This window comes from Phyllostomus discolor, chromosome 11 (genome assembly GCF_004126475.2).
Source record: "Phyllostomus discolor isolate MPI-MPIP mPhyDis1 chromosome 11, mPhyDis1.pri.v3, whole genome shotgun sequence".
Lineage (NCBI taxonomy): Eukaryota > Metazoa > Chordata > Mammalia > Chiroptera > Phyllostomidae > Phyllostomus > Phyllostomus discolor.
In genome coordinates this window covers 87,753,457-87,772,181 of record NC_040913.2, presented here as the reverse complement: position 1 = coordinate 87,772,181, position 18,725 = coordinate 87,753,457, and the positions used below count along the sequence as shown (strand labels likewise).

Sequence of the window (18,725 nt, the reverse complement as noted above, 5' to 3'; positions counted from 1 at the left end):
TACCGTCACATCGAAAATCAGTGGTGACTCCCAGCTTATTTAGCTAATTATGAGAATGTGCTATTTTCATATCACTTTTCATCACGGATGTGGGCTCTGTCATCACTCCTGCCTTTGTGAGTCGTGGCCGGCCAGCCGATGAGGCCACAGCAGAGGTCTCGTCCCTACCTGAGGCAGCTGGCGGGGGGCGGGGGGGGGCCCCGGATCTCCACCCCAACCACGTCCCTGTTCTGAGCCAGGCAGCTCCCAGATGTCCGCTCCACCCCCCTAGGGCCTCGAGTGGGGGTGGGGGGGCTGTAGGGAGAAGCCGCTGTGACCGCACACTCACACGGCAGCACGTGTCGGCCTGGTGGGGCAGCCACAGCAGCCGCTGCACCAGGAGTGGCCCCCGAGGTGTGGAGGAGGGACACCTGAGGTGTGAGGAACTCGGAACAGACGACAGGATGCTGCCCAGTGGAGAGCAGTCGGGCTGGTGTCGGAGGTGTATCCAGTCGTTGAGTAAGATAACAGCTCCAACGACTATTCGTGAACCCTGACTCTCGTGTCTCACTTGCTCTACTTGGTTTGGGGGTTTTGTTTTGTTTTGGTTTTTGCATACAGTTTATCTCGTAGCTGCACGCAGTCACAGTTCGGTGCTTTCGCTTTGTGCACACCTAGGTGCTGCATGAAGAGACCGCCATCCCAGGGACAGACCTGAAACTGTCCTACTTGAGCTCCAGAGCCGCCGGGTACAAGTCCGTGCTCAAGGTCACCATGACCCAGGCCGTCATACCGTTTAACCTGATGAAGGTCCACCTCATGGTGGCTGTGGTCGGGAGACTCTTTCAAAAGTGGTTTCCCGCCTCGCCGAACTTGGCCTACACGTTCATCTGGGATAAGACAGATGCATATAACCAGAAGGTCTACGGCCTGTCCGAAGCTGTTGGTAAGTTCCATGTAAATGTATATGCTACATCAAAAAAAAGTTGTCTTGGTTCAGAACTAACCTGCAAATAATTGTAACCCACGGAAGCCAATGGATGAGCAGGTAGAGAGGCAGTAAGGTTGTCGTCACAGGGAAGTTACGCGCAGGTTGGCTCAGATATAACACGGGAAACGGGTGTGTTGCCTATGAGGAGAAACAGAATGTATCATCTCGGGGGAGGCCGCAATTAGACCTTAGAAGCATGTTCTGAAGGAGATTTCGGGTTGTCATATTTTTTTTCATGTTTTTTCTCTTTATTGCATCCCTTTTTTTTATTTTCTTCTTTTTTTTTTTACAATTTTATCTCCCTCACTTTCCTTACCTTTTTTTATCATTTTCTGTGTCTAACAACTGGTGTAGTTTCCACTCATAGTGATGTTTAACAGGATGTCAGACATTTGTGCCTAAAAATTACTTTAGCCCTTTGGATTATAAGGACCGGTCAGTTCAAGGAAGGAATATTCTTCGTACGTCAGTCAGGTCCACTGGGTCCCTGGGCGGCAAGAACGTGGAATCAAACTTTGACACGTTGAGATGTACACAGAATAGCACCCAATTCAGGCTCCGAACATTGACCACAGAGGAGAACACGTACTTTGCTCTACTAGTTTTTAATTGAACAAACACTATATTCTGAAATTAATATATAACTTGGACTTAAATAATTCAAATCCATCAGATAATTGCCGCTTCCTTCACTTTGTCCCAAATGTTAAAAATCCATGTCTCCTTGTAAACTCGGAGGGGTTTTTTCTGATCGGTTCATATTACTTTACTGTTAATGTCATTGTTCATTCCTGATAATGGGACAATGTATTTTTTATTGTATTGCATTTTACTTACTGTAAATAATTTTTCCTAACTCAATGCTCGTGGAAACTACATAGCTCCAATAATTCAGGTAGCACATATGGTTTTCAGTGGTTATCATCTGATCGCCATTTGGGGCTGACTTATCTGAGACAATTACTGAACCATTTGCCCAACCCGAACTTCATTCTGTGCTGTGAACCCCTTGTAAAGAGTAGTTTGGGGGAAAAAATACTAGTTTCCATTAAATCAATATAAATATAATATATGGAGGTCATGTTTTTAGAAAAACATCTTTGATGTGATTAAATCTTCTCAGATAAAAAAATAAACACTGCCTATAACTAAATGGAAAATAGGGTCTCAGAACACGATTGTGAAAAAAGCAGACTTATGGAAATAACGGAGATAAGTCGCAGCCCTGCCGCACTTGACCGATGACCTCTGACCTGTCTTGGTTCCAGTGTCAGTTGGGTACGAGTACGAGTCCTGCCTGGACCTGACGCTGTGGGAGAAGCGGACCGCCGTCCTGCAAGGCTACGAGCTTGATGCGTCCAACATGGGCGGGTGGACACTGGATAAGCATCACGTGCTGGACGTCCAGAACGGTAAGGTCTTGTCCAATGAGAGCTACCATCGCCCACCTTCAGGTGCATCATATTCAACATTCTATTCGATGTGTATGGCAGGACTAGGATTAGTAGGGAAAAATAAGGATATACAATTGACCTTAAACAACACCAGGGTTAAGGGCGCCAATCCCCTGCTCAGTGAAAAGTCAGCACGTAGCTTTCAACTCCCCCCAAACTCAGCTGCTGATAGCCTACTGCTGACCAGAAGCCTTACTGATAACATAAACCATCAATTAACATTCATGTTACATGTTATGTATATAACCTCCTGTATTCTTACAATAAAGTTGGCCAGAGAAAAGAAAATCTTATTAGGAAACATCGTAAGGGAGAAAAATATATTGACACTACTGTACATATTTATTGAAAAAAAATCTATGTATGCATGGACCCACACAGTTCAAACCCGTGTTCAAGGGTCATCTATGCTTTTAAAGCCTGTACTAGCCGGAAGAGGGAACTACACAATATTCTTCCAACAAATGCTTTGGTGTTCACAGAGTCATTACCAAAACAGTTCTCCCATTAGAATGGGAGTGTCCGCCCTTGGCGCCCTTTGGGGCGTCCTCACCACGGATTCGCTCGGGAGTGTCTGACGCCACAGGAAGTCCATGAGTGGATCCGGGGTGCTTTAGGAAGGTTTACCCAAAAGGGAGGGAGGGGGAGTTCGTTTTCAGTAAATAGAAATATAAACTCATGTTACTTTACCAAACTGTTACTACTGGATCTTAACCCTTAGGTAAGTAGTCTATTCTGAAGGTCTAGATTTTTTTCAGTTCTTCATAGAGTGTACTTGAGGGGGAAAAAATATCCTTACACTCAAATTGGGTTACATATAGTGTTATTTGACTTTTTAAATACTAGGAAAAAATAAATGCATAATCTGAGAAGAAAGCAAGAATCCAGAATAAATCTTGTAGTGGACTTTACAATACAAGTGGATGTCCTCTGAAAAAAAAAGCATATTTCAGCTATCACAAACCAAAAGAAAAAAATTACTTGCAAAATTACTTTAATCTCATAAAGAATATTATTTATACTATATAAATGCTGTTGTCTTTACATTCTGTCCTCATAATGGCTACATCTCAGGTACTTCGTAAGTCCTTTCTAGAAAAGCAGAACCTTAAGGTGGTAACTCGACTCTCCCTTTGCAGATAACCAGAGAAGGAGATTTCAGTCTTGATGAAATAGTCTAGCTTTGACTTTGCAGAGGTTTCTGGGCAGTTCAGAATACTGAACGTAGCAGTCAATAAAACTACATATTTGACTGTGATTAATGATCACTTTTCCAGATTAATGTTGCTTTGATATTTGTTTTTTTTAATTTGTTTAATTTGGAGAGGATATATTTTCAGGCTCCAAATACACTAAATCTAAAGCAGTTTCCAAGCCAGGGCTAGCTGCTGCATGACCTCCCAAAGAGAATAGTAACTGAGCAAATCAACACTAAGGAAAGAACCAGACAGAAATCCCCTCTCGCTTCTCCTATTTCATAGCTGTGCTAAGCGCTGTTCCCTTTCTAACTGTGTCCTGGACGTCGGGCTGTAGTTCGGTTTGCACCCCAGAAGCGTGGGAGCAGAGCCACCAGTCCCCCGTGAAGCACACAGCTCGGAAACGTGGGCCTGCCAGCCACGGAGGACGGAGGCTTTGTTTGCCCCATCCTAAGGCACGTGAGCAGCAGTAGCGGCAAGTGTGCAGTGTCAACAACACAAGGGTTCGTCGTGGTCTTTCAGAATGCAGAGCCCGCGCCAACTCTGCAGGCAGCTGCTCTTGATTAAGTTATCGAAATTGTATTTCACACCATTTGACACACTGCTCTGTGCCTTCCAAAGTTCTTTACCAGTGAAACTCAGGGAAACCTCTCTAGATGCATTTTAGTTATTCTGAGACGGAATGGTCAAGTTCATAACCAGTTAGCCCCGGGATCTCATCCATGAGGTTATGAACCAAGAGAGAGGCTACAAGCAGAGAGCGCTAGGAAGGTCCATACCTCTGGAGTTCAATGCTGTTGTGATGCCCAACTCTCAGTGTGGTCTTCAGGGGGGTTAAGAAAGCTGGAGATATCCTGAGCACGTATGTATGGTAAAAACACACACACACACACACACTCACACACACACACTCTCTACCAGAATAATAAGAGTTAGCTTTTATCAAAATATCAGCTCAGATGTAAGAACTGGACTAGCCCAAATTCTGTCCTCCAAAAAACTGTCATAAATTATAAAACAACATGTTATTTTGAAATGTGAGGTAACCTATTTGTGGAATGAACTGAATGTGATTTCAAATCGTATCCAAGAGCAGCCTGACAAGCAGTGGCTCTTCAAAGTGACACATGTCTAATTGAATCAACAACGTGATTTGCCACCCTGACAAGGTGGATGAGCTATGGAAATGCGTCAAGGAAGAAGGGAAGGCACAAATGGAGACGGTGACAGGTGCTCGTGCAGGCGCCCTGGAACAGGGAAATAAATATTCTGATGTTCATCTCTCTATTCTGTCCTAATAGGGGAGAACCGCGGAAGACCAGTTAATTGCCCGTGGTAATGACTGAACGCGTCAGGTGCAGAAGGGCGTGGGCTGGCTCCTAGCACCCTTCTGATGGAAATTACAGAGCTGGCTCTTAGAGGGAATCACAGTTCCATAGTTATCAAATAACATAATCACAGAAAGAAGGATCTTAGGTAGCAGCAATGCGTTCCCTGAATATTCAAGGCAAAATGCATCTGATCTATTGTTATGATCTAGTCTTACATAGACAGTTTTTCATAAATATGAATAAACCCATTTCATCTTTCCTGATTTCCTTACGTGAATTTGCTAGGATTGTTCCATCACCCAAATAGCAAAGCATTAAGAAAAGGTAATCCGAGAATTCACCTCAAATGGGCCGAGCTATAAAGAGAACATAATTACTTTGATCTCTTCTTCACTTTAAAATTATTCCAGAGTGGAAGGAAAATATACTTTCTCTAGTTTCCTGTTGTACGTTCATGGGGCTGGCTCTCTTCACGGTTTACCTGCTAAACAAGGTGCGCGTTGGCTTGGAGAACTGCTCTGCGATGTGGAACAGTTGGTCACAACCGCATGTACAGCTCTCAGGTCAGAGCAGCAGGTGGTTTAGGCAGATGACACGCTGGGAAGGGTCACGAAGTGTGTGTGGAGCGATGACAGCTGGCCGGGCAATGACACGAGACCAGAATGGAGCCTTTGATCTTTGTGCCACAGCCACGACAGATGACTAAAATTAGACTCTCGGCTCAACCCTGCTTTCTGACTACGAAAATGTTCCATCTTCATTTGGAATTTTTTCTCAGAGTTTCATTGATGATATCGTAAGGGAACAGATTGGCATTTTGTCTTCTTAAAATATCATTGACACTTCCATGCCGTGAAGCAGAATCACTTTAAATAATTAATTGGCCCTTCCACAACAGGTTTGTTATGTTTGAAATGTTGAACATGCCTTCTTATATCAGACAACAGTATCAGCAAGAAGAATATTCTTTGACAGTATCGCAGAATATTGGAGGTTTGCTATAGATTCTCTAACTTTGTTTTCCATAAAGTATTTTTAACTCAAAAACTGACAAAAACTGATAAACTCTTAAGGAAGAAATTTATATTACGGTGCGTATTTTATTAATTGGATTAATTTGTAATATTTTCAACATTGTTTAACAATTAGGTATAATGGTTCCTCCCTAAAGAACATGATTTAGAACATGGGTCTCCGACTTGGTTGACATTAGGGTCTTCTGGAGAGTTCTCTAAAATCTCAGTGCAAGGCTGCAGCCACACCAATTCCATCAGAATCTCTTGGCGGTGAGACTCAAGCATCAGTATTTTCTTCCAGCTCCCCCGTCAGTGCCACCATGCAGCCGGGTTTGAGAATCACTGATGTGGAGACTGTGGGTTTTCAGTTCTTCTTGTCCGTCCTTGGTTTCTTTCGCCAGCCATTCTTTAAATTCCTAACAGACGGCTTTTTTCGCATGTCGTCTACGCATGTTGACACGTGATATTTTCCAGTAGGCGACTGAATGGAATGGTTCCCAATGGAACTTTAAATAAAAGTTTTTCCAGTCCAAGCCTAAGTAGCATTCAACTGGAGTTCGAGCTACAGGGAACCTCTTTGCTTTTCGTCTTTACACTTTCCGTTGTGAGAAAAACGTGTTTTGTTTCTTGTAGGCATACTGTACAAGGGAAACGGGGAGAACCAGTTTATCTCCCAGCAGCCCCCGGTGGTCAGCAGCATCATGGGCAACGGGCGGAGGCGCAGCATCTCGTGCCCAAGTTGCAACGGCCAAGCGGACGGTAACAAACTCTTGGCCCCGGTGGCGTTGGCGTGCGGGATCGATGGCAGCCTGTACGTGGGGGATTTCAACTACGTTCGCCGGATATTCCCCTCCGGAAACGTCACGAGTGTCTTAGAACTAAGGTATGTCTTTCCTTAATTCGGGATTTTAATGAAAACTAAATGTGCCTTTGTGGGGAAACAATGTTAAATCTAATGTCCTGATGTATTTATTTAAACATGCCTTTCCGGTGTTTCAAGTTCTCCCTAGAAAAAAGAAGTTCATTTTGATTATAAAGTTAGGGAAGGCACAACATATGCGAGTATATATTTTGCTGCAAATATATAAACAAGTATGAAGTCACCTAGTATATAAAATATCTCACTGATTCCTGCGAGGGTTCTGTTCTCTGGCAGGATAGAATTCTGATGTTTAGGTCTGTTTAGTTATCTCTAGAATAAATAACCTTGTGATATATACTGTTAGTCTCTTATTTCAGTGTTTGAAATTGAGGCATAAAATATTTTCCTACGATTATTCCCCTATGTTATTAGCCATAATGTCAATAGTTGAAGTAACAAATTGTTGTCTTTGCTCTGTTCACTGAAATGTGATTATCAAAATCACTCTATTCTGTAAATTATTTGAGAAGCCTTGACCTACCAAATTTATCTCCAGTGTTATTGCTGCTTTAGCTGGCGATCCTCCATACAAAGAATTAAGATCTCAGTATTCAACTCGCTATATTTTAGGAGCCTTTTCTAACTGTGCTTTCTTTCACCTTCTTTATCTGCTTCCACCAAGAAATAAAGATTTTAGACATAGGTAAGCATCTTGCTTAAAGGCTATTGTATATTTCAAACGTCCTTGTTCACATTCCACTGTGATTCCCTGACATTTGTTTTCTGTCACCCTTCTGTCATGAGAGGGGGAACTCGGTATCACAGAACGTCTAAGGAATTAAAACCGCTTAAAGAGCGAACATTATGCAATATATTGCAAATTCTGTCATGCGATGTAATCTGAAAAGTGTTTTCAAGTCGACGAATTAAGTACATTTTGAGACCCCAAAAGTTATTATAATGAACATCTTCATATAACAAAAACTATCCCTAAACTGTGGTTGCCGGCTTACGTTGTCCAAGTCCCACCGCCCAGAACGTAACGGGAGGAAGCCCAGGAGAGTTTAGTTTGGCTGCCAGCCGGGGCAGCTCCTGGGTTATGGGGCCCAAAGCTAATTCAGTGCAGGGGACTCTGCTCAAGGAAAAGAGACTCAAAATATTTTTACTTTGGCAAGTTTTTTAAAAAGCCTCAGATGGCGTGAACCTGCTGCCAGAGCCCTAGCTGGACTTGGAAGGAGCTCAGACGAGCTCCTGGTAAACCCATTAGCTTCCTGGTAGCTCCGTCCCTGCTGTCGTTTGTAGCGTCCTGGGCTGAGAGAGTTACTAGACTGGCGTTTGCAGGAGGGATGTTTCCATCGACTCCCTTGGTGGGGGAGGCTTTTCTTCGGAGCCCAGGATGAGTGCGGGTGAAGTGATGTAGAGGCTCCGAAGCATCCCAGACTCTGTTCGCTGTGCACCCGTAGCGGGGGGGCAGGCGGAGGAAGAGCTAACATGAGGCCGCTTGGACTGAAAGCGCCCCTCCAGACAGCGGAAAGCGGGAAGACAGCTCGTTTTAAAATAAAGCCAGCCAAGAGCGACACAGATCAGGTGTGCTCGATCCAGCCTGGCCATTCCCACACCTCAGGAAATGGCATCGGGTGGAAAAATGTGCAGCCGCTTACCTGGCTTCCTGAGATTGGTGTGGCAATGCAACCCGTGTAAACGGTTGTAAAGGGGCTGACAACTAGGAAATCAAACCCAAAGCTCTCCTGCAAAAAAAAAAAAAATGGGTGGCTGTTGCATATCACTGGGACCAGGCAGGGGCCCACGACTCTCTCTCTCTCTCCAGACCCCCTGTGGCTCTGGCTGGCACTGCCAGCGAGTAGCTCAGTCGCGTGCTGAGATTAAAACTGCTCCAGACTCCTGCACACGCAAAGCTGTGCTGTGGGAAACCACAGCAGAATATCAACACTGTCCTGGCCTTGCCTTCCTGGTAACCGTGGAGGGGAGAGGGAAGACGAGCAGGCGTGCGCGGCAGCTAACGGGGAGGAAGCTGGAGGCTCTGCAGAAAAGCAATCAAAGCAGCTGCCTTTTAACGAGCGAGCGGGCCTCTTGCATGCCAGGCACTCAGCCAGATACTCCCCGCGCAGGACTGCAGGTCCACACCGCAGCCCTGGGGCTACACGGGAGGGGCTGGGGCCCCCAGGAGCTCGAGTGTCTTCCCCGAGATGCAGAACTTGGAGACGAGGAGCAGAGATTTGAACCACAGCGAAAAGAATGTTCTTCCCCCTGTGCCACAGCCGGTTTCTATGGCTCCCAGTGGCTAGGTTTCCACGGGGTAATTCCCTGGGTATTCAAAATGCTAGGTTTATTTCATAATCATTTGACACATTAATTGGCACTGCAATGTCTTTCTTGGGGAAAAAATCTACGCAGTTAGAGCTACATTATTATTAACAACACTTGATGGAACGAACCCAGGATGCACTAACTCATGGCGTTTGGTAGTGATACTCACTGTGACCCTTCTCTCATGACCCTCTGTCCCCCCTCTCCTCTGTGTGTCATCCTGGCTGCACGTGCACCCCAATGTGTGCCATGCATGTACGCGCACAGCTTGGCTTTTATGTGGATGTCCGTCGTTACTAGATCCACGGTCCCTGATCGCTCGCCCGGTGCCGGGCACTTGGACAAGCTGTCGTAGCGGACCAAGTCCAGGCTCTGGGCACTGACTGTGTAGTCGTTGAGAGAAGATAGGCACGCAACGGATTGAAAGTACCAGGACCATGCTCTGACAACTAACCATACCCTCCGCTTCCGCGGGGAGAGTGTGATTCTGGGGACGCAGGGGTCACTGGGAGATGGCAGCGTGGAGAGGAGATATTTCCGCCCGGCGTTGGAGTTTGATGCAGGTCACAGCTGAAGTCTGCCGAGACGGAACCAGCAGGGGAGGGGAGGGTGCAGTCAGGACGCAGGAGCGGAGAGCAAGTCAGGGCATCGTGGTCTGGGGGAGCGGTGAGCAGCCGTGGTCCGAGAGGACTCAGACCCACCTGGATGCGAGCAGGGGACTCATGTTGGTGATCGTGAGGGGCTCAGGCAGAGAGGCAGGTGAGGGCCAGGTGGCTGGGGGCCCCGCGTGCTCTGGGGAATGACCCTTCTCTCTTAGGCTGACGGAGACGGCGGGGAGCCGTTTCCCGATCTCGTGCGTGATGGCAGCACACGCACGTGGCCTCGTAGGGAGGTGACCCTGGTGCCAGCGTTCGGGATGGTTTGATGATGACTGAGAAAGCCATGAGATGCCAGGTGCTTGAAAGGGTACGGCTGTCAATCAAGGAACCCAGCCCATAAACTAAAGTTCAGGGAATGGACACACCATGCATGGGTGATAAGGAACAGGGCGAGGTAGAAAATATCCCAAGTTTTTGAGCCCAAGTCATCAGATGACAAAAATTATTGACAAAAACAGAGGTTCCATTTGCTTCATTAACCAATTTATCAAAATTCTGATTAATGAGTTCGTTGATTACTCAAAACCAAGATATTTGAGCACCCTGGAACTTCTTGACTTAGCTTAAAACATGAAAATTCTTTTCAGATGCTTCTTCCCACTTCCCCCCCCAGATCACTTTCCCTTTCAAGTTGGTGGGATCCTGCCTACCATGCTCCTCGCCCCTCCTTCCCTGGCCAGCGTGAGGGTCACGAAAGACACCCACGTGGGGGACAGGAAGAAAAGGAAACTGAACAATGGTCGACATTTGTGGGAATGACCAGTGTGGTCCGTTGTTAATGACTTAGTAAAATGTGAAAATGCTTCCGGTCCTCTTCCTGTGTTTCACGTACTATAGACAGTCTCGTTGATTGGGCTGCTGGGGGACTTGTTAATACAAATGTCCAATGTAAATATCAGAATACAGTCTTATTAGTTTCAAATTCAGAATATTCTGTCATGCTGAAGATAAGTACTGCCAGGATATTATATCAAATAAAAGTCGCTAGCTATGCTTGAATGAACAGATATCAATACTGCTCAATCAACGTGCTAAATGTTTATACAACTAGAAGCTTCTGAAATGCTTCAACAGTAAGTTTCTCTTAGATACGCTAAAATCTCTCCCCATGACGCTGAGAGTATGAGCTTGCTAACAGACCCTTTTTAGAGGTGGTACATTGTAGCTCACCCCTGTTCCAGTTCTTAAAAGTTCCAAATAAAGGAACTTAAATTAATTAACTAATACCAGCCAAGGGGCATTTAAACATGCAGGACTAAAAATCAACGTTGTGAATTTTACATTACCAATGAAAAGATCAAAGGAAGTGCTGGTCACTGGTCTGTGAAGCTGAAGCAATTAAAGTTTAGATACAAATGGTAAAAACTTGATTCAGCACTTCTTATGGATTTAATATTTAAGCAAGTGAAGCGGACCCAGAAATATCACACCCCCAAAAGCCCTGCTTTCAATAATCTCAACAGACTTTGAGTAGCCAGGAAATAGATAGCGTACTCCTATATATAAATATAATTTACGCTTCTTCAAATGTTCTGTGTTCTAAAGGCCACACACAACTTCCAGCTAGAAAGATAAAAGTGCTGATGATGGCTGTGGAGTAACAGCTCACTCTTGGCTGTGACTTCCCCGGCCCGAGAGGCCGAGTTGTAGCGCCGCGTGAGAAAATCTCGTCCTCGTTGGCCCCGGGCTGTGTGTCTGGTTGAGTGAGACCTCGGAGCCCACGGCGGGTGATGGATGGCGGCGTCTGGGGCGATTCCGGAGGAGTTTGGAATCAAGGTGCAGTGTTCCCCAGGGTCAAACCTTGACCTCCATTCTTCGATTCTGCTTCTCGGAGTCAACATCTCCGTCTGTCACTCGGGAAGGTGGTCCAGCCACCAGCGGTCTGTTCCCGGGCAGGGTCACCGCACGTTTTCACACCAGATGGGTTATGGTAGGAAAGCTCCCCACCCGCCTGCACCCGCTCACCTGCCTGTCCAGGGCTCGGGCTTTTCCCCAGATGAGGGGAAGCGCTAGGTCGCCCTGTCAGGAATCTCAGGCCCATCGCCAATGACAGGCTCAGAGCTTCTCGGCCACCAGGCTGCCAACAAAACATTTCCAAGCTCACGGGTTTGTTTTGTTGTTTTGGTTTCTGGTGGGGGTTTTTTTGTTGTTGTTTTTGCTTTGGGTTTTTTTGTTTTTGTTTTATGCTTTTTTGCTTTTTTGTTTTTTAGTGCTTTAGGTTGGATCCCTCTCCTCGTTTCTCGGGGACTGGCCCCGACAAGCAGCTGCGTGCGGCTGCCCTGTGGGGCCAAGACTCAGTCCCGGCCTGCTGTTTCTGCTGTGGGCCACGTTTTGCTGCTCCAGGGTCACGTGCTCCTCTCCCTGAGGGCTTCTGGGCAGTAGAGGGGTGCAAAATGAGAGCGTTCGTTGGCAGGCCTTCGTGAAACCATTGACCTCTGTGGCTCGGTTTGGAAATGTCCGTCTTCAGAGAAGGGGAGGCGTCCGGACAGGAGAGAGCAGACCGTGGGGGACTCCGTCGCGCGGCTGCCCCCCTAGGGTAACGCGGGTGCCCAGAAGGGCATGGCTTACGCCTCGAACGTGTCTGTCTGTGGTTTTCACACCAAGAAAGCTCGCGTGCCATAGCTGGAGAGTGTGCCACTGCTACTCCAGCTGGCGGCTGAGAAGTCCATGGTTGTTTTTCTCCAAACAAGAGGTGTCACGGGAATGTTGTCCAGTGTAGACCAGACGAAAGCAAATGTTAAGAATCACTAGTGCTTGTTGAGTGTGGGTTGTGTGCTAGGCCCTGTGTTAAGGATTCCACCAGTGTTGGTTCGCGTCCTCCTCTGAGCAGCCTGTGGAATATGGATTAGTATGACCACCTTGGCCAGGAAGGAGCCTGAGACAGAGCCATTAGATAACCTGCCCGAGGTCACACCGGTAGTGACAAAGTGAGGATGCAGACACAAGCAATCTGGTTAAGAAGTCACGCTCATAGGTGTACACACCTAACAAAGAATATTGATAAGTGTGTGTGCATTCATTGGGAATATACAACCACTCATAATTAGCATATAATCCCAGCGCTAGGAAAGACTAGGGATGTTTTTCCAATGGCGTGTCTTCCAAAGCCAACCCAGCCGGGTGGAGCTGCAACTTAGTCAGGAGCTACAAGGACCTGCAAGACCACGTCTGTGAACAGCAGGCTGCTCCCAGGGTGGGGGAGGAACCTCTGCAATGTTGTTCTGAATCTTTATATTGATGTGTGACTTTTCACTTCATTACAGAGTAATAAACTGCCACATTAAGGAGCACAGTATGTCTTGCTGCATTATAAATGCCAGGCATCAACTTGGGGAAATGATATAATAACACTTAGCACGGCAAGTTGATCGTTTGGTATAACCCAGAAGTTCTGAATGTTTTCGTTTCCAATGGCTTGCCTCCCTTTATGAATGTTCCTTCGGCTGTTCACCCTTTCACCCTTTCACACACATTTCAACACACAAGGCCTCTTGCTCTAATCTATCCCTCATCCCTAAAAGACACTCAAAACGAGAAAGGAGAAATCAAAACGGAAGGGGTCGGGCCTAGGTGTTCTCGGTGTTGCTCTGTGTTAGCAGCATCGCGGCAGGTCTCCGCCAGTGCAGGCTTCACTGATGGGAACCAGGACCTGTCGTTTTAGCAACGGCCTCGAACGGGAGAGATAAAGTCCTTGCATTCACCGCTGAACAGAAAGAGCAGTGAGAATTGCTCCATTAGAACCTACTGAGTAATCAGAAAAACAACTGCACCGTTATTTAGAATAAATGTTTTCATATAGTTAGATTCGTACCACACATTGTAGACAGCCACACAGAAAATGCATGGAAAGAAGCATATAATTTGTGTGTGTGTGTGTGTGTGTGTGTGTGTGCACGCACACATGTAGAGAGAGAGGGTGAAAGAAGACAAGAATTAGTAAAACCGAGTTTGTCAGCAGGAGGTACATGGAGCCTGCTGGACTCCTGTCTGGTGACTGACATCCCTGTTGGGACACCAAATCACTTCCCCTCTTTTGGGCATTGTTTTCGGAAGGCAGTATTTGCACATGGTACAAAATTACATTAATTCTAAGAAGGTGGTGCTGAGTGCAGGGAGCTGTGATAACTCGTCCATGTGTTGACAGTGTTGGTCCTACCATTCGTCACAGGTAATGGGACTCAAAATGTTATATATTTGCTCTACTCTGTAGTTCCAAAACTGAGGGACTGTGTGTTGTGAACCAAAGCCCACACCTCACCAAAGGCACACTACACAGGTTGTAGAGAAGCCCAGTGCACAGACCTTAAGCGTAAAGCTGATGGCCCGCCATCCTGACACACTCTGGTAGGCCAGCTGCACTTGAATGACCTCATCTTAGCGTTTGACCCCACAGCTCAGGACAGACGTGGTGACTGCATCAGGTGACGGTGCTGGATTGGGGCAGAGCAGCCAAGACAGACATAGGGCTTCGTGTTTTTGAGGGGCAGGTGTTCTCAGTTGGATTGGGTTTTATGGGGGGGGAACAGGAAAACCCCCGAGATGAGGGGCAAGTGAAATGGCCAGGAGGTTGGACTTCAGCCAACAGTTAGACGGCTACGCCCTTCTCCCCTTCTCCCCTTCTCCCAGAGCACAGAGTGTGTCTGTCACTCAAGGACGGCAATTAAATGGCTTTGCGTGGGACCAAAAAGATTCAGAGGACTTGCTTCTCTGTTTTTGGCTAGAAGCATATCGCCTTCTAAAAGTAATTATTTTCAAGATGGCTGTTTTAATAAATACCCAGCCCTGGCTGGCGAGGCTCAGTGGATTGAGTGCCGGCCTGTGAACCAAAGGGTCGCTGGTTCGATTCACAGTCAGGGCCCGTGCCTGGGTTGTGGGACGGATCCCCAGTAGGGGGTGCATGAGAGGCAACTACACATTGATGTTTCTCTCCTTCTCTCTCTCCCTCCCTCCCCCTCTCTCTAAAAACAAATAAATAAAATATTTGTAAAAAAATAAATAAGTATTCAAATCCTCAGGCAAGGACAGAAAACAGTCGTATCAGAGGTGGCCACTGGTTCTGTTAAGCCTCCCTCATAGGCCGTGGGTGGTTGAACGCGCTGCTCCCCTTCCCGTTGCCCGGCGACGGGTGGATTGCGGTTGACAGCCCGTTTCTCACATCGGGGCCTGTGGTGCTTGCACCTGCCCTGCGGGTCGGGAGTAACCGTGTCATGGTGCTGACGTCCGGTCCTTCCTTACAGCAGCAACCCAGCCCACCGATACTACCTCGCCACCGACCCGGTCACGGGAGACTTGTACGTGTCGGACACCAACACCCGCAGGATTTACCGCCCCAAGTCGCTGACGGGGGCGAAAGACCTGACCAAAAATGCCGAAGTCGTGGCGGGGACAGGGGAGCAGTGCCTCCCGTTCGACGAAGCCAGATGCGGGGACGGGGGGAAGGCTGTGGAGGCGACACTCATGAGTCCCAAAGGTACTGGCATTTGCCAATTTGGGGATTTCTTTTTATAAATAAAGAAGGGGGGGTAGAAAATCCAGTTAGCGCCTGATTGTGTATAATGCTGAGTCTCATGTTTTATCCCCAGCTGGGTGCTGGAATGCTGTTTCACACCTCGTGTTGGTAAAAGCCGTGTAGCACGACACTGCTAGAATCCTAAGTTGATTTTACAGTAAATATTGGGTTCTTGGCATTTTTTTGTTGTCATTCCACTTTTTTCAACTTTTGGAAGAATAAAGCAGCTACTCGCTGTTATTCAGGTCACATCCTGCTCAAGGGCCCAAACAAGGGCCCAAATTCTTTCCTTGTCCCGGAATGTCTTTGTCTTGAATGAGTCCCAGGCCTCCTAAAAACCATCACTAAGCAACCCTATTAGCCCTCACCCAGCCTGGAGCTATTAAACCTTTGTTTCTATGCCATGGGAAAAAATGCTTGCTGAGAGGCATTTCGGGAGGTAACAAGGGCTAAAACGCCATGCGATAAAGGCTTCTAGCTTTTCAGCCAGTTGAGACTGACTCCTTGCTCATGTATTATGCCATTCACTTCAGTGTTTTTTGGTTGAGGGCTTTATTTTTTTTCATTATCGCTAACGACAATTGTGCGAACAAGGACTGGACAAAAGTATTTGTTGTACTGAATTATTCATAGTAGCAAATTTCCCTGTAACAAGGTCAACAAAACCCTGACCTTGACTTGGGTCTATTTTTGTTGGAATAGACGAGTTACTCTAAGTTCAGTGTAACTGAAATTTGACCCATTTCTATAATTCACAGGCAACAACATTATACAGATATTATACGTTTATATTTAAAACACAAGTCCTATGTATATGACTCACATACAAAGTAGGAATTCTTACAAATCTGGGTTCTTTCTTTCCTACGGTTTTACGTGCATTTGTATTGTGGACGTACCTGTATTGGGTTTTTCCTAATGTTTTAGCAATCTGCAGTCCTACCCGCTACCTAGCGCCCGTGTGGTCCCGGGGCTTAAACACTGAGTTTGGGGATGGGCCTAAAAGTGTAATCGACGTAATCATTTCTGAACACGAAGTAACACTCTCTTCTCTTTCTTGGATCCAGGAATGGCGATTGATAAAAACGGGTTGATCTACTTTGTGGATGGAACCATGATCAGAAAAGTCGATCAAAACGGAATCATCTCGACGCTCCTGGGCTCTAACGACCTGACGTCAGCCAGACCTTTAACCTGCGACACGAGCATGCACATCAGCCAGGTAGTCCCGGTGTCGGCCGACCACGGTGGCGCCGTGTTCCCCCACGCGTGTCGTGTGGGGCAGATGGTGTGATGCAGCTGTTCCATTCAGATGTGGCTCAGGAGCTACTGAAGAGTTGCTTTCCTCTGTAGCTCTGCATTGGGTAAATTCAGTGAGAGACAGGACAGTTATCACTAGGAAATGCTAAGCATCAGACATGAAAGGCCAGGAAAGTGGCAGCATGCAGATCTTCCAAAAAGAACGGAGCCGTTTACTTAGCTCTCTAATCTTTTGATTGCGTGAGCTCCTTGGGTAGTCGAGAGAACCCATGCGATTAGTCCCGAGGGACTCATGGGTACAATTGGGGACTTTCCTATTGGCTTCCTTGAAAACACAATGGAACACAAATGGGTTGACATCGCAGAAAGCCCTGACGTCGGGCGGCCGTTACCGCTGAAGGGAACACGTGTTCATACCTCATTGATATCTGCAGCTCACTCCTTAGAGGTTCATTAGCTCTTGGGCCGTCCCCGGCAGATCTTTCAATAAGCTGCACATTTCAATAAAACGCTGTTCCCTACATTTGTTTCCACGCCGACTTTTCACGTTTATTTTACTGTAGCTATTCAGAAAACAATTTTAGAACAGTTTATCGAATTAAGGGTCATTTCCCCCCCGAACGGTCTAATTTCATCTGCTGGCAAATGAGCTGCGGTGCGGTAACTGACTAACCAGACGGTTTCCTGTTTGACGAAGGTGCGCCTGGAGTGGCCCACTGACCTCGCCATTAACCCCATGGACAACTCCATCTACGTGCTGGACAACAACGTGGTGCTGCAGATCACCGAGAACCGGCAGGTGCGCATCGCCGCTGGGCGGCCCATGCACTGCCAGGTGCCGGGCGTGGAGTACTCCGTGGGGAAGCACGCGGTGCAGACCACGCTGGAGTCGGCCACCGCCATCGCCGTGTCCTACAGCGGGGTCCTGTACATCACGGAGACCGACGAGAAGAAGATTAACCGCATCAGGCAGGTCACCACGGACGGGGAGATCTCCCTGGTCGCCGGCATACCTTCCGAGTGCGACTGCAAGAACGATGCCAACTGCGACTGTTACCAGAGCGGCGACGGCTACGCCAAAGACGCCAAGCTCAGCGCGCCCTCGTCGCTGGCGGCGTCCCCCGACGGCACCCTGTACATCGCGGATCTAGGAAACATTCGCATCCGGGCCGTGTCGAAGAACAAGCCTTTCCTGAACTCCATGAACTTCTACGAAGTGGCCTCTCCCACCGATCAGGAACTCTACATCTTTGACATCAACGGCACACACCAGTACACCCTGAGCCTGGTCACGGGCGACTACCTGTACAACTTCAGCTACAGCAACGACAACGACATCACCGCAGTGACCGACAGCAACGGCAACACGCTCAGAATCAGGCGGGACCCCAATCGGATGCCCGTTCGGGTGGTGTCCCCCGACAACCAGGTGATCTGGCTGACCATCGGGACCAACGGCTGTCTGAAGAGCATGACCGCGCAGGGGCTGGAGTTGGTGCTGTTCACCTACCACGGCAACAGCGGCCTCCTGGCCACCAAGAGCGATGAGACCGGGTGGACGACGTTTTTTGAGTAAGTGTGTCAGAATTCTCCTTTGATTGTAAAATACTGGGGTAAAATCTACAGTGATAACGGAATCTTAGAGGGACCTGGAGCTTCTATAATGTTGGCTCCTTCTTTCGGGAAAGGAAGGTAAAGTCAGCCTCGGGGCCTTGGAAGGGACCCACAAACGTGAGCACCCCTGGGGCCCAAGTTCCATTAGCATCATGGTGACACTGCCTCTGCTTGAGGCTTAACATGTCCCTTCACTCAGACCGAGGACGTTCACGAGAATCTTCGGGAGAACTTGCCACGGCTGTGGTCTCAGGCGTAAACCCTTGGGTTCACCTGTGCCCACGCGATAAGGCTATGTTGAGACCCGTCACTAAAAAGGAACTTTAAAAACATTGACAGTGAACTTGGCTGATGATGACGTTGGTACTATGAATGTTACTTTTCCCTTTGTTCTTCTATTTTCGCACCCCAGCTGACATACAATATTCTATCGGCTTTGGGGTTACAACCTAGTAGACATTTATATAACTTGGGGGGTGACCCCCCCCCCATGAGTCTAGGACTCCCTGCCTCGTTATCACGGGGT

The 18,725-nt window shown here is 47.4% G+C and overlaps 1 protein-coding gene across 4 annotated transcripts in view; it reads left to right on the top strand.

The window, feature by feature from the left end:
* TENM3 (teneurin transmembrane protein 3) overlaps positions 1-18,725 on the top strand; it is a 562,504-nt gene that overhangs the window by 504,062 nt on the left and 39,717 nt on the right. For 3 of the 4 annotated variants that reach the window (XM_036011778.1, XM_036011777.1, XM_036011776.1), the window contains 7 exons: positions 658-925; positions 2,239-2,382; positions 6,601-6,850; positions 7,512-7,532; positions 15,054-15,286; positions 16,393-16,547; positions 17,283-18,157. In XM_036011778.1, the coding sequence (XP_035867671.1) occupies positions 658-925; positions 2,239-2,382; positions 6,601-6,850; positions 7,512-7,532; positions 15,054-15,286; positions 16,393-16,547; positions 17,283-18,157 (1,946 nt within the window). The remainder of the gene's footprint in view (positions 1-657; positions 926-2,238; positions 2,383-6,600; positions 6,851-7,511; positions 7,533-15,053; positions 15,287-16,392; positions 16,548-17,282; positions 18,158-18,725) is intronic. The other variant, XM_028526435.2, reaches the window with a different exon arrangement.